At 45.8% G+C, this 13,295-nt stretch overlaps 1 protein-coding gene across 4 annotated transcripts in view; it reads left to right on the top strand.

Annotated features, from left to right (window-relative positions):
- CMYA5 (cardiomyopathy associated 5) overlaps nucleotides 1-13,295 on the top strand; it is a 538,811-nt gene that overhangs the window by 297,960 nt on the left and 227,556 nt on the right. For 2 of the 4 annotated variants that reach the window (XM_069627405.1, XM_069627406.1), the window contains exons 4-5: nucleotides 12,166-12,399; nucleotides 13,171-13,193. In XM_069627405.1, coding sequence (XP_069483506.1) covers nucleotides 12,166-12,399; nucleotides 13,171-13,193 — 257 coding nt within the window. The remainder of the gene's footprint in view (nucleotides 1-12,165; nucleotides 12,400-13,170; nucleotides 13,194-13,295) is intronic. The other 2 variants (XR_011280640.1, XM_069627407.1) reach the window with 1 other exon arrangement.

The following is a 13,295-nucleotide window of genomic DNA, read 5'->3' as shown; positions in this document are numbered from 1 at the left end:
CGACTAGAAACACTTGTGTACAGGCGCGTTTTAAATGCCATTTCATATCATATCATAGATTGAGGCTATTAATGGTCTGGAATTTGGCCTAAGCCATCTACAGGCCCTTCTCCTTCATTTGGCACGAAAGTCCAGTGGTCACTTGCCTTGTAACCCACCCCGTGTGGCCCAAGCTTACCTAGAATGATGCTTTGGCCAACAGATAACAGTTATACTTGAACAGAAGTAATTGTACACTAGATTGCAATCCTCATCCGAATTAATCTATTGATGACTTTGGCACTGTGCTCACAGAACTGTCTAGCAAATGTGCGTCCGGTGCCATGACTGACCAAGTGATCAGGGAGCAGATGGTGCTGCATTGGTTCCATGTGTTAATATCCCTGCAAAAATATCACCATACAAAAATATCACCATATTTTTGCGGTGACATTAAGGCATGGAACTTGCGGGGGACACCCCCTCAACCCCTGCATTATTTTTAAAGGAGCGGGGGACACCCCTGCAACCCCTGCTCCAAAAAAAACCCAAAATTACCCCCCCCCAAAAATATCGCCTATGACCGTACCAGACGACCTTATATATGGCGATATTTTTGGTGGGGATAATATGTAGTGATACCGCTGCGTTGCCATGATCCCAAGGTGGGACGCATAGGAATTCCTCATTAGAAGATACCGTTACCCCTGAAAAACTATTGAACATTTGCAACGTTGCACAAAAGAAGCTCTGAGTAATAAATGTATACAAAACAAATTGTTATGGAAATGCTTTTGATGTGGCAGTACGAATAGTATCGCAAATCAAGCCTGTATCGTGGTAGAAATGCAGTATTCCTCTCCTGCAATTTTGTGGGTCATTTGTCCATAGTCTGCAATTCTACATTCTCCAAGTAGCAGCAGTCGACAATGATTAAGATTGTGATTGCAAAGAGCCAATGGACCAACCAGCCCTCATCGTGAGGCCACATCACACCCCTCCAGCAAAAGGAGGCCTTCCTGCATAGTAACATTTTATGACGGGGAGACAAAATTGCTAACAGACTCTGGGTTGTATTACACCATTGTACCTGAAGTAACATATCACAACCTATTTTCTCTTGAAAGAAAGTCTCTCCTACCTCCACACATTTCCCCAGAGGCCTTTGGTGGGCACAAGATTCACTTCCTGGGTTTCAGAGACAGAACAGTAACTTTTAAGCACCGGCAGGCCAGAGGCAAAGTGAATGTTTCCAAGAGAGGTCTGCTGGTACTGGGGGTAGGGGGACGAACAGCATTTATTGAAAATCAGGCTAGACCCTGATTATCGTAACAAGTTCTTATGATGGGTGCATCTTTTGGGGATAACCTACTTGTGAAATATGCATGTGTGCTCCGTGACAAACCAGGAACACTCAACAACTATAGCCACAAAATAGTGTTTTGCCCAGGTGAACTTCCCATTAAACGGAAGTTGTGGCCATTTCCTCTCACTGCAAGACAAGAACTTAGATACAAAGTTACTCAACTCACTCATGAGTGGTCTCATCACTGAGCCCTTGGAAGCAAGCAAACGGCTTAGTCCATTGTACTAATCCGCAAGCCAAATGGCAAGGATCTTCGCCTCTGTGTTAACCTGTGCAGTGTTAACAGCGATGAAGTCACAGACAGTTATCCTCTTATCCACATCACAGAACTAGTGTTGCTCTTCCACAATGCAACATTCTTCAGACTTGATCTTTAAAGTTTGAATCTTTTAATGATCCGGTATCCCAACTCAAAAGCGTTCACTGCATTTATCTTCCAGATGTGGTGTTTCTATACAGGTGAATGCCATTTGGCCTCTCTTTGACTTCATCTGTCTTTCAAAGGTTTGTCACTCATTTACAGGCAGGTGTTCCCAATGTCATTTTCTAATATGATGACATTTCAGTGATCTTAATATACAGGCACTCCAAAGAGGTGCATAGCACCTCACTCGGCCTAGTGTTACAGAGAATCCAGTCCAGCGGCATGACCCTCAAAGCAGAAAATTATAAATTGTTAAGGACGGAATCCCTTGGCTAAGACTGAAAACAACATTGGAACAAGCAAGTCAGGATACACCCATTCCATACTCCAAGGATCAGGTTCGCTCCTTGATGGTTGCTTACTGCAAAGACGGAATCATGTTGTCCTCTCTTGAAGAAGGATTATGTATTGAAATGATCGCCCGCTGTCCAACCTGCTTTTCGATGGCCAAAAGTGTCATTCTTCTGGCTGCCTATCTGCAACCATTTAAGATGGAAGCCGCCATCATTTTTGGCTGACGACGCCAGTGTGTACGGACTGTGGTGTGTAATGATGCAGAGGGACACAAGACTACATTTACCTTCTGGTCCTTCACGGAACTCAGAAGATTTACTCAGTAATCAAGCGAAACATGCTCAAGTGTTGTGCTTGAGGCACAGAACACTTTTGCACCTATATTTTGAAGCAGGAGATTTTATCAATGGACTGACCAGAAAGCGTTCTCCAATTTTAGTGCCCAATGGTACCAAGAATGCTTCCTCCACGTTAGCGCTCTTTACTGTAAAACTAAGGCAGTGCAATTTCCTACACTTATTTGGAAAGACCCACAAACTCACTGATGTCTAGAATGCCTTTTCCGCTGGATGACACAGTCAAATGTGACGGACATGAATGCCTGCTGTATTCTGCTCAGAATGCAGAGATGGCCACTAACTCCACCATCAGTGACATTCTTTAGACAGAGAGCATAAGGGAAGAACCCACTTCATTGATGCTGGAGTGGTACATTAACATTGGATGGCCATTAGAGAAGTCTCTTGACTTTGGCCTCCAGCCCTACTGAAAGATTCCAGGCAGACTTTCTGAAGAAGGAGGTTTGCTAATGCAAGTTGACAAACTGGGGCCACCAATTTCATTACGTTCCCGACTGTTACACAGAGCGCATGATGGTCATTTGGTTGTTACTATCACAAAACGCTGCCCCTGACAAAACCTAGTGGCCAGCAATGGAAAGGGAAGCGGAGAATGCCATTGCCTCATGCTCTGCGTTTAAGGAAGGGGAATCTCGTCCTTCTATGTGTATGCCTCTTCTCACATCTGTAGAATGGACTGGTATTGTTTGAGGAAAAAGTGGGGATTGGTCTGATGGACTTCATGCCACTCTACCAGTGTAATGCTGTGGTTCAAACAGATTACACCCTGGGTCGGACTCTGGCATAAAATTGTCTTGGGCACCAATGAAAAAGTGGCCACAGTTGCAAATGGCAATTCATTCCTTTTGTGGCAGACTAAGTAGTACCCAAGGGGTGTTTTCTTTTATCAAATGTGATGCAAATTGTGCATTTTCAAGAATATTTATTCAGTAACACTTGTCAAAACTGCTAGCCGCGTGGCAAAGTAACTTATCAAACTGGCCCACATGGGCCAAAAAAGTGGGCCACTTTGACCAAAAAACCTCGCCCATACGAGCATTTTGCGTTTTTGGTTCGGGCATTGCCCTATTGTCCTATATGCCAGTCCAAGCCTGATTACACCTCATAAGGGATTGATATTTTTTCCTACCAGAAAAAACTACAAACACCACCATTCTGGTCTAGTGTCAAACAGTGGCATGCAGTTTACCTCAGTTTCCATGGTCTTTTACCCACAGTCAACACAAAGGGCGTCCTCTGTACCTGGTGCCTGACAATGTCGTACAGTTTACCTCGGAACGCCATGGTCTCTTTACAACAGTGAATGGGTATCCAACGACTTAAAGCAGCCCTGTACCACTCTAGAGGAAAGGGACAATTTGTGAGGGTGAGGTTTCCTTAACGAAATGCTGTAATCTGTCAGGCATTAAAATAAAGACTCCCGTGAAGCAGTCCAACAAACCATAGCAGCCTATAGAGTGACCATCAACTCCACCACATGAGAGGCAGGGTTGCAAATACCTACCTTTTTTGTTTAAATGTTTTTTATTTTCTGACAAACAAACAAATAAACCAACATTAGACAAGCATCGCCATATCATTACAGTGATTCAGGTACATGTCTGTTTCGGCATCTACAATGGGGGCCTGCTTCCATTACATTGTATGATAGTCCCTCTCGTTTGCTTTCTCGGTGCTTACTCCAATTCTTCATTCAAGCATGTACTTTCAACCGGGGTCATCTGCCTCAGGCTGGAACATGTTCCATGTCAAAGTGTTCCATGTTTAAATCCCCTCCACCTTCGTGGTTTCCCTTCTGCAGCGCTCTGAGCCACACTGTAGTTTCTGACAATGCCTATCTTTTTAGGTCTGCCCACCAAGTTTCCAGTCTGGGGCCCTCTGTTGATTTCCACCCCATGGCAATCCTGCGTTTCGCTAGTATGCAGATTAAATCTTTCATTTGAGCAAAGTGGGCATTTGGTCTCCCTCCCCTAGGAAACAGTCCAGCATCTGTATGCCCCCTCGTGTTACCCTGTCAGCTATTGCACTGCAGAATTTTTGTATAACCGGACACCCCCAGAACATATGCATCAAGTCCGTCCCTTCCTGGGCACATCTCGGGCAAACTCGTGCTTCCGTGCTGGTTATGAGTGCCAATCTGTGTGGGGTCATGTATGCTCTGTGCGTGACGTATAGTTGGGTGAGTTGAAATCTAGCAGTTCTAGAGACTACTTTTGTGTAAAGCACCGTTCTTCCCCACTCTGCGTTTCTCAGCGCTCTCCCAATTTCTGCCTTCCATTTATGGCACACCTTAAGTTCCCTCTGTCCCGTCTTGTTCAAAAGCAGCTCATAGAGTCTGGAGACCACGTGTTCCCCTTCAGATACATCATACATGGTGTCTAGTGTCACGTTAAACTCTCCTTCATATTGTGGACCAGACTATCTCCTCCTAATTGTAACAGGAATTGACCTTTGTGTATGTCATATTCATCAATCAGAGGCTGGGAGGTTATCAACTCACTATCCCTCACAAGGTCCCCGATAGTAGCCAACCCTCTATCTTCCCAGTGTCTCCTGTATTTCGCCAGTGCGCACTGTTGTTCACCTATTATTGCCGTCAGAGGGGTGTGCACTGAACAAGGATCCGGATTGCCCAGGAGTCTCCAGGTTCTGTGCCATATATCCTTACCTAATTGCAGCAACTGGGAGGGTCGCTCCAAAGCAAGCTCCTTCATCCAAAGTACTTCCTTCAGAAAGTATTGCTTTAACAGTGGTTGTCCCCCAGCCATGTGACCACGTGTTGTAGCTGCCCCACCGAGTAGTAGCTTTCAAAGTGGGGCACCTTCATCCCACCCTCAGCATAGTCCAGCATAGTCCCTCTTCAGCGTACTCAGGGCGATTCTGTTTCTTCCTCCTTCCCACAGGAATTTCCTATCCTGTTTGTTCAGTGTTCAGAAGAAAAGTGCTGGTATGCTGTGCGGCACGTTAGTAAAGCAGTATGGGAGCCTGGAGAGTACAAACATCTTCTGGAGGGTCCCTCTCCCTGTGACTCTGAGTGGCAGTCTTCTCCAGAACTTCATGGAGCTGGTTACACCATCCACAGCTTTCTGCGTGTTGCTCTTATGGGAGGTCTCCGGGCCGTGTCTTATAGCGATGCCCAGGAAGAGAAAGGTCTGCGTCTTCCATTTTAGGCCTAATAGGGACAATGTTTACTCTTCAAGGGCTCTAAGCCCTTCAAGTGGAAACAGGCAAGATTATTCTCCATTCACCTTGATCCCTGACACCTTGGCAAACTCATCTATAACATCTATCAAGTGTGGTAGATTGTCTTCTGGCTTGCTTACATACAATAGCATGTCATCCGCATATAGGGAAATTAGGTGCTCTACTCCATCCAATGCTATTCCTGCCTCTGCATATTCCTTCCTGAGGAACACTGCCAGTGGTTCAATAGCCAGGATATACAGCATTGGTGATAGTGGGCATCCTTGCCTCGTTCCCTTTTGCACCTCCCATGCTTCAGAGATCTGCCTGCCTGTCTTTACCCTGGCCACAGGCACTGTATAGATCAGTTTAACACATTGTAAGAAGATCTCCCCAATACCATAATGTGCTAGGGCTTTCAGCAGCTAGTCCCAATGAACTGAGTCAAAGGTCTTGACTGCATCCAGTGATGCGACTGCACATTCGTCTGGGAGGTGGTTAGTGCTATCTGTTACATGGTGTAGTCTTCTCAGGTTCCACGTGGTGCTCCGCCCTGGAACATACCCTGTTTGGTCTGTGTGTATTAAGTCTCCTATTACTCTTTTCAATCTATTCGCTAGGACCGCTGTCAGGATGTTGCAATCCTGGTTTACCATAGAGAGGGGCCTTTATGATCCACAGCTCTGCAGTGGTTTGCCTGGTTTGAGGACCGGTATAATGGTGGCTTCTCTTAGGCTATTGTGTTGTGTTCCCAGTTCGTATGCCTCAGTGAAAACACTCAGCAATTTGGGTGCCAGTATGTCTATATATGTTTTATAGAACTCTCCCGTGAGTCCGTCTGGTCCTGGGGTTTTGGAAGTGGGCAGCTCTCTTATAACTTCCTTAATTACTTCAAATGCCAGTGGTGCGTTCAACTCATCTGTCTGATCTTCCCTGAGTCTTGGTTAGTCTATATTGGACAATGCTTCGTTCACATCACTTCTACCCCCTTTTGCCTCATCTGCGTACATGTCGTTTTTGGGTGTATTTAGCCAAGTCCAGGCGTCCCAGTTTTTCCCATTCCCTCATATATTCCTGTCTTGATTTTATCAGCCACCCTGGCCCAGCCGGTGTTCCCTTTTCTGTACCTTCTGCTTTTGTTACCTCGTTTTTGATGTCTTCCAATGCCTTCAGTGTTTCTTTTCTGAGTCCTCCCATTTTCCCAATAGCTTTCCCTCGCATGACCACTTTGAATGTGTCCCAAACTGTACCCCTTTGTGCTACGCTGTTTGTGTTAATGGTAAAGTATTCCTCTATCTGGTCTCTCATGTAGTTATTGAACTCCCCCTCCTGGAGGGCTTCTGCTCTCAGGCGCCAGGTGGGTGTTCGGGGTCTCTAGGCCTTGTCCTGCCATGTCGCTATAAGTGGAGTGTGATCTGAGAGCATCCTGGCCTTGTATTTTATGTGCTCAAAGTTCCTCAATGTTTCCTCCCCCGTGAACATATCAGTTATTCGTGTATGCACCGCATGGGGGGGCTAAGAAGTGTGAGTAGGTCCGCTCTGCTCCATATCTTTCCCTCCAAATGTCAACCAGTCTGAATTCTCATAATAGGCCTTTGAGGGTTTTGGACTGTGGTGCTGTTTTTTTTGTGTTTGGTGTTTGACCTGTCCAGTGCTGGATTCAGTGTGCAATTGAAGTCTCCTCCCCACACCCATGTTGCCTCTCTGTACGTGGACAGCCTTGTATATAATGATCTAAAGAAGATCGTGATGTCATGGTTTGGAGCGTATGTATTTACAAAGCAGACCTCCTTGTTTTCCCACCATCCATGTCTCCCCTCATCATCCTTTCTGATCTCCAGCAGCTGGAAAGGGGCTGTTGGCACTATCCATACAAGGACCCTCCTTGCAAATGCCAAAAAGGGTGAGACATATAATTTACCCCCCATTTCTTATCTAGTGTGGCCAGCCTCTCTGCCGTTAAGTGTGTTTCTTGGAGCATTGCTATCTGTATGCCTTTAGTGGGTAGGTTGGTGCGCATTCACAGCCTCTTTATGTAATTGCTCAGGACCCTCACATTCCAAGTGATTATTTTAACCCCTCAGGTGTTAGCATAATGGATTGTGTTCGAGCCTCTTAGCTCCCACTGCCCTGTCTGTCCACTTGGTATTATTGCATGCATGCTTATGTTCATCTCTGATCTGGGCCCTGGTGTGCTCTTATGTTTATCATGATGTGGTTTAATTTCATTTCTGGTCTTCCTCACTTGAAGGCCCCATTCTCTCTTGTTCTCCACAATCTTGCATACTCCTTCTATTTCTCCATGTTTATGGTTCCACTTGTCTAATAACCAAAGAGTCCCCTTTGTTACGTTTCCCCATGTTTCCTCCCCTGCTCCCCCTCCCTTTTCTCCTTTCCCCCGGTAACTCCCCAAAACAGTGCCAAACCAAACAATGACCCAGCGTTAATGTTCATGCTTAGTCCTAGCTGCTTCTCTCACTCCCCTTTCTTCTCCATCGGGGCACGTGCGGCAGCTCGACATTTCAGAAATGACGTCTAAATGTTTCAACTGGGGTATGCAGCCGCTTACCGGGCTGCCGTTTTGCAGCTCCTGCTGGTACTGCTGTGTCTCTATTTCCGCGTACTCTCATTGTCCTCATTATGTCCTCCAGGCTGATTTATGTCACGGTTCTCAGGGCCAGCATCAAATTGTGTCCAGAATTCATCTGTTATGGTGCTTTGCTATTTCTGTGTGGGAGCTGTGGTATCCCTGTATCCCATCCAAGCCTACGCTTCTTCCATGTTGTCGAAAAAATTGTGCAATATTTTCAGTTTAGCCAGGTATATTAACATATAGCGCATGTTCGCACTTTTCAGCCGCTCCTTGGCCGGGCCAAACCGTGCTCTTTGTTGTTGGGCCACAATGATATAATCTGGATATATTGCTAGTTTTGAAGCTCCTCTTTTAATGGTTCCCCCTTTTCTAGAGAAGGCAAGGACTTTTTCCTCTGTCTTTATAGTTTAGTATTTTGGCAATTATCGGTCTTGGGGGGCACCCGGGGCCTTTTCCTTAGCGATCTGTGTGCCCTCTGAACCGTAAATCTTTGGGACAACATACCCGGACCCACCTCCTGTAGCAACATATTTTCCACATACTCTGTGGGGTCTCTCCCTTCTTCTCCCTTGGGAAGTCCAAGTATTTGTATGTTATTCTTGTGGGGTCTCCCTTCTGCATCTTCTGCGCAGTGATCTAGGGCCTTCACCTTTTCTCTGAGTTCTTCCATTTGGGTCCTGGTACTAGCTGTGGTCGTAGTATTGTCTTGTACTTGTTGTTCTGTTGTGCCCAGGCGGTCCGTGAGTGCCCTCACATCCAGTCGCAGTAGGCCTACATCCACGATTTTGTGTCTATTTTGTACTCCAGTGCCGTCTTTAGCGCTGCTATGGCTGCCAAAATTGGGCTCTCCTCTTGCATGGTCACCAGCTGCGTTGAGGTCGACCCTGGTTGTTTCCCTTGCTGATCTGCATTGGTGTTCCCTTTTTGTGCATAAGCTTCCATAACCGTTTTCTTGCTCTTTCCTTTTTTGCCTTTGTCTGCCATCTGTATGTTGTATGCTTACGTGGTTTCCTTGCCGCCGTGGTGTGTCACTTTGTTTGCTTGGGTTGAGTTCCACCTGCGCTCTTTGAACCCCCTGTGTGGGTTTTATTGTCACCCTTTCTCCTGGTCAATGGGCTCTCAGCACCCTCTGCTGCCCTCTAGTTGTTGGTCTGTAATATTTTGCCTATGCAGTCTTCCCCAATGCTCGGACCAGTGGCGTACTTCGGGGTCTCCCGTTAGCTTCTTGTCTCTGCCTCCAGCCTCCCTTTACCAGTTTCTGTCGGCTGTGATTTTCAGGCTATGGGGCTTTCTGTTGTGTGGATGGTGCCGGGGGCGCACTTTAAGCTGTGCGTGCGGGTGGCTCTGTCTGCTTTGTATGTCTTCTCCACGATGCGCACTGTGTACAGTCTTCCCAGCATCCGGGGGCTCCCACCATTTCTGCTCCTCACCTGTTTTCCTCGGTCGCCGGCAGAGAGCGTTCTTCCGCTGGTCCGCTGTTTTGGGAAGTCTGGGCTGCAGCTCTCGCTCTCCCGCTCCTCGGTTGCACTCTCCGGGGGGTCCAGGCATCTCACGGTCTCTTGCTCCCTTCTCTGTTTCTGCTGTCTCACCTTCCCTCTCTGAAAGGTGTCATTTATTTGGGGCAGCACACGGTTTTGCCCACGAAGCAAAGCTTCTCTCGGACTGCTGCAGGTCTTCCACGGCAACCGTCCGTAGGAGCTCATCCTTCCTCTCCTCCTCGCCTCTTTTTTCAGTGTGCGGGCTGCCTCTCAGGTGTGGAGATCGCCCATCATGTTTCTTCTTCCTCTGGCGTTGCTCTCCCATGTTGGGTCTCGGTGCCTCTGGGACACACGGCTCTTCCTCCTTGTTCAGTACCTCTTGAGCTGCGGCACTTTCCCCGGCAGCTCCTGTGTAGTTCCGGTCCTCAATGCTACTTTTAATCCAGCATGTGGACGGGTGAAATATTTATCAATAAGTGGATCAAGTGGGAGCTAGAAGAAAGCTCTTCCTTACCGCATGGCTGCTGGCCACGCCCCCGCAAATACCAACCTTATTCTGGCATGGGCTCATTCCAGAGGAATGCCCAAAGATCCCTGATGCTGAAAATATCAGATCGTCGAAGAACAACAGAAGAAAACAACTTATAGCAATGCGCACCTCGCCTCTAAGCTCCCTAAAGACCTCACACAGATTGGCACTCATAAGCTCCCTTTTTGGCTGGGACCAAAGTGTGAGAAAAACATAGGAAGGAATCCAGTGGTGACCCCAGTGAAGGGTCAGAAGATGCAGTTCACAAAGAACAAGAAAACAATGCCAAGGACACTGTGATCGACCCAGGCACTGAAACCGGATGACCACGAACGAAGAAGACTCCATCGAGATTTCAAGACTGTGAACTGTCAGAAATACTTTGACTCTAGGAAAGCCAATGATGTAGTATCTTCCATCCAGTGCCCTGCTGTGCCTCTCCCTGCTGCACTCCACCTTATACCCACCTACAGATTGTGCCATACAGTGCATGTGCAGATTTATGTGCGAGAGTGTAGTAGCAGCAGTGTTTCAACCCTATGGTGGTCCATGTGGAAAGAGATAAAATATAAGGTTCTTCTAAATCATCACACCTGTGAGTAGCATCCTTTATTATCACCACAGTGAGTAGCAAGAAAAAGACCACACTCTGTTCTGTCTGTGGATAACACATAGATAGCTGCCAACACTGCCAATTTTGCATTTCATCCATAGTTGCATTTCCAGAAAAGTGTTGTAATCTCTCCCTGCCCTCTGCCCCTGCAGCTGCCCCTGCTTTCAGAACAGCATTCCTTCAACTTGCTCTGTGAGCTCTCACCATGTTGTCAGATCTACTCATGTTTTGGAAGCCACATGCCTTTAGGGTTAGGAACTTGGAGACCAATAGAGAAAGGTCAATATGACTTTCAGATCCCCCCAGCACTTCCTACCCTATCAATTTCCACTTTCTAGCTGGCAGCTGCACAGCCTGGCTGAAGACACACTTTGTAAACTACATTTCACAGCGGGATCCATTGACAATCCCAAATGCTGGTCTGTTGTAATGACACATAGAAGCAAGCGTGGCCTCCTGCCTTAGGCATAACCTCTTACTAGCGGACACATTGGCTTTGATTTGGCGCTGATAGTTTTTGCAAAGGAGCCCATACCATATAGGTGGGGCAGACCTGCAAGAAGTGAATTGTTCTTGTTTTTCTTGATTCTTTTGACTTGATTTAATTTTGTTTTCATCAATTTTTTGTGATGTTGGTGGACTTCTAAACAGCAGTGAATTTGTAATTTTTTCAATTCTTTTGATTTGTAAAAATTGTTTTTGTTATGAAAAATGAGTCTTATATGCTCTCAATGAATTTAGATTTTCATTTATATTGAATACATTTTGGTTATAATAATTATGTTTACACTTTTTTACTTTTGTATAAGCAAATTGTGTGCTATTGGCAAATTTATGTTAATATTTGGACTCTTAAAAAGTTTAAGAAAAGGGAAACTAATGCTTGGATATCCATTTAAGGGATACCACCAGTAGGAAAATTAAGATTTAACTTAGCTACACAAACTAGTTTTTTTTGCAGCTCTTGGAAATGTTTGCTTTGTATCCATACCACATAGGTGGACTCGGGGTTCTGGTGCTAAGTGCAGGACTTGAGGTGTAATTTCCTGTGCTTCATACAAAGAAGCACTGACAAGTTCACACGCGAAACCCTATGAAAGAAGCTGTGTGCAGACCTATGTTGCTCATCAGAAGCTCAAGCTTGTCTTGCAGAATGTATTATCCACTAAGGCACAGCATAGCACCTTTTAGGACCAATGACACAACAAGGTTTTGACCATGGCCTGCCGTGAATGACCATAGCTGTCCCATAATGTTTAGTATGTTTGATTTCAGACAAGCTCGTCCCCAAATATGAAAGCCATTGCAGGTTTTGCTGGCACACGGTCACCTCTTTGTTTCTTCTAGGAAAACTACGATAGAAATGGGAAACTGCTGGAAGAGCAGAATGAAGAGATGGTTAAAATGGTAGAAGCCCAGCACAAGCAGAAGATGCAGAGTTTTGAGGAGGTGAAGAAGATGAAAATGGAATATTTGTATGATCAGATGGTCAGCTTCCAGCAGAATATTGATACGGCGAAAGAGATATTGGAGAAAACAGTGAAAGAAACTGAGGAACTAGAACAGCTGGTTTTCTTAAACGTAAGTGCAAATTATATCAACTCCAAAAATCTTTCTGAATCTTAAAGAGTTATTCCTATATTAGCAAAGTGGACATGGGAAAGGGATCTGCTAATTAGTTTAGTTTGGCCACGTTTAAATCCAAAACTACATCCTCTGTAATCATATCCTGCTGAGAGTGACGACCGCCTCCCTTCTGTCTATGTCCAGTCAGTGTCACGGTCTCCGGAGTGGACCCCACAGTTTTGCTGCAATTTATGTATGAATTATGTTCTGTTTTGTTCTGCCAATATTCACATACCATGGCCAACAACGCTTCTGGATTGTAACCAAACGTCATTCACACTGCCCAAAATCAGACTGCATATCAAGGCAGGTGAGGGACACCGTGGCATTAATGGGCGAACCGCGCACCCAAGTAGATGAGTGGACATCTCTGTGCCTTTGCCAGCCTCCAGTACTTCCGGGTTTTCTGCACCCAATCCCTGAGATTAAAGTAAAACGAGACATGATGGTAAGCAACGACTGCTCGACCGATCCAGCCTGCCATGTCCCTCCTTACCTTTGATTCGCAACATGGCCGCCAGCTTCACCTTTCATAAAATGGCTTCACAGCTCAGTGAGTTTCCAAAGGAAAGCGTTGTAAATAATCTGCATTATCACCGCAATGTTTAAAAGCCACCACACTTTCTTCCTGTTGGACAGATTTCTTTAAGCTTTTTTTGTTTACATAGTTTCAGTTTTGTTACTGATTTTATTTGTCACACAACTCCATTTTCTGTTCCCCCCTAGTCCGGTAAAGAAATCAACACCAGGTATATAAATAAGATGCAAAATGGGTTCCTTGTGCGTGAGTATTGGGAACAGCATGGCTGGGTGGTTGTTTTGCAGTTGTGACCGTTTTCTGCATGCAGTAA

Source organism: Ambystoma mexicanum, chromosome 6p (assembly GCF_040938575.1).
Source record: "Ambystoma mexicanum isolate Mex_15411 chromosome 6p, UKY_AmexF1_1, whole genome shotgun sequence".
Classification (NCBI taxonomy): Eukaryota; Metazoa; Chordata; class Amphibia; order Caudata; family Ambystomatidae; genus Ambystoma; species Ambystoma mexicanum.
This window is presented reverse-complemented; position numbering and strand designations above follow the sequence as displayed.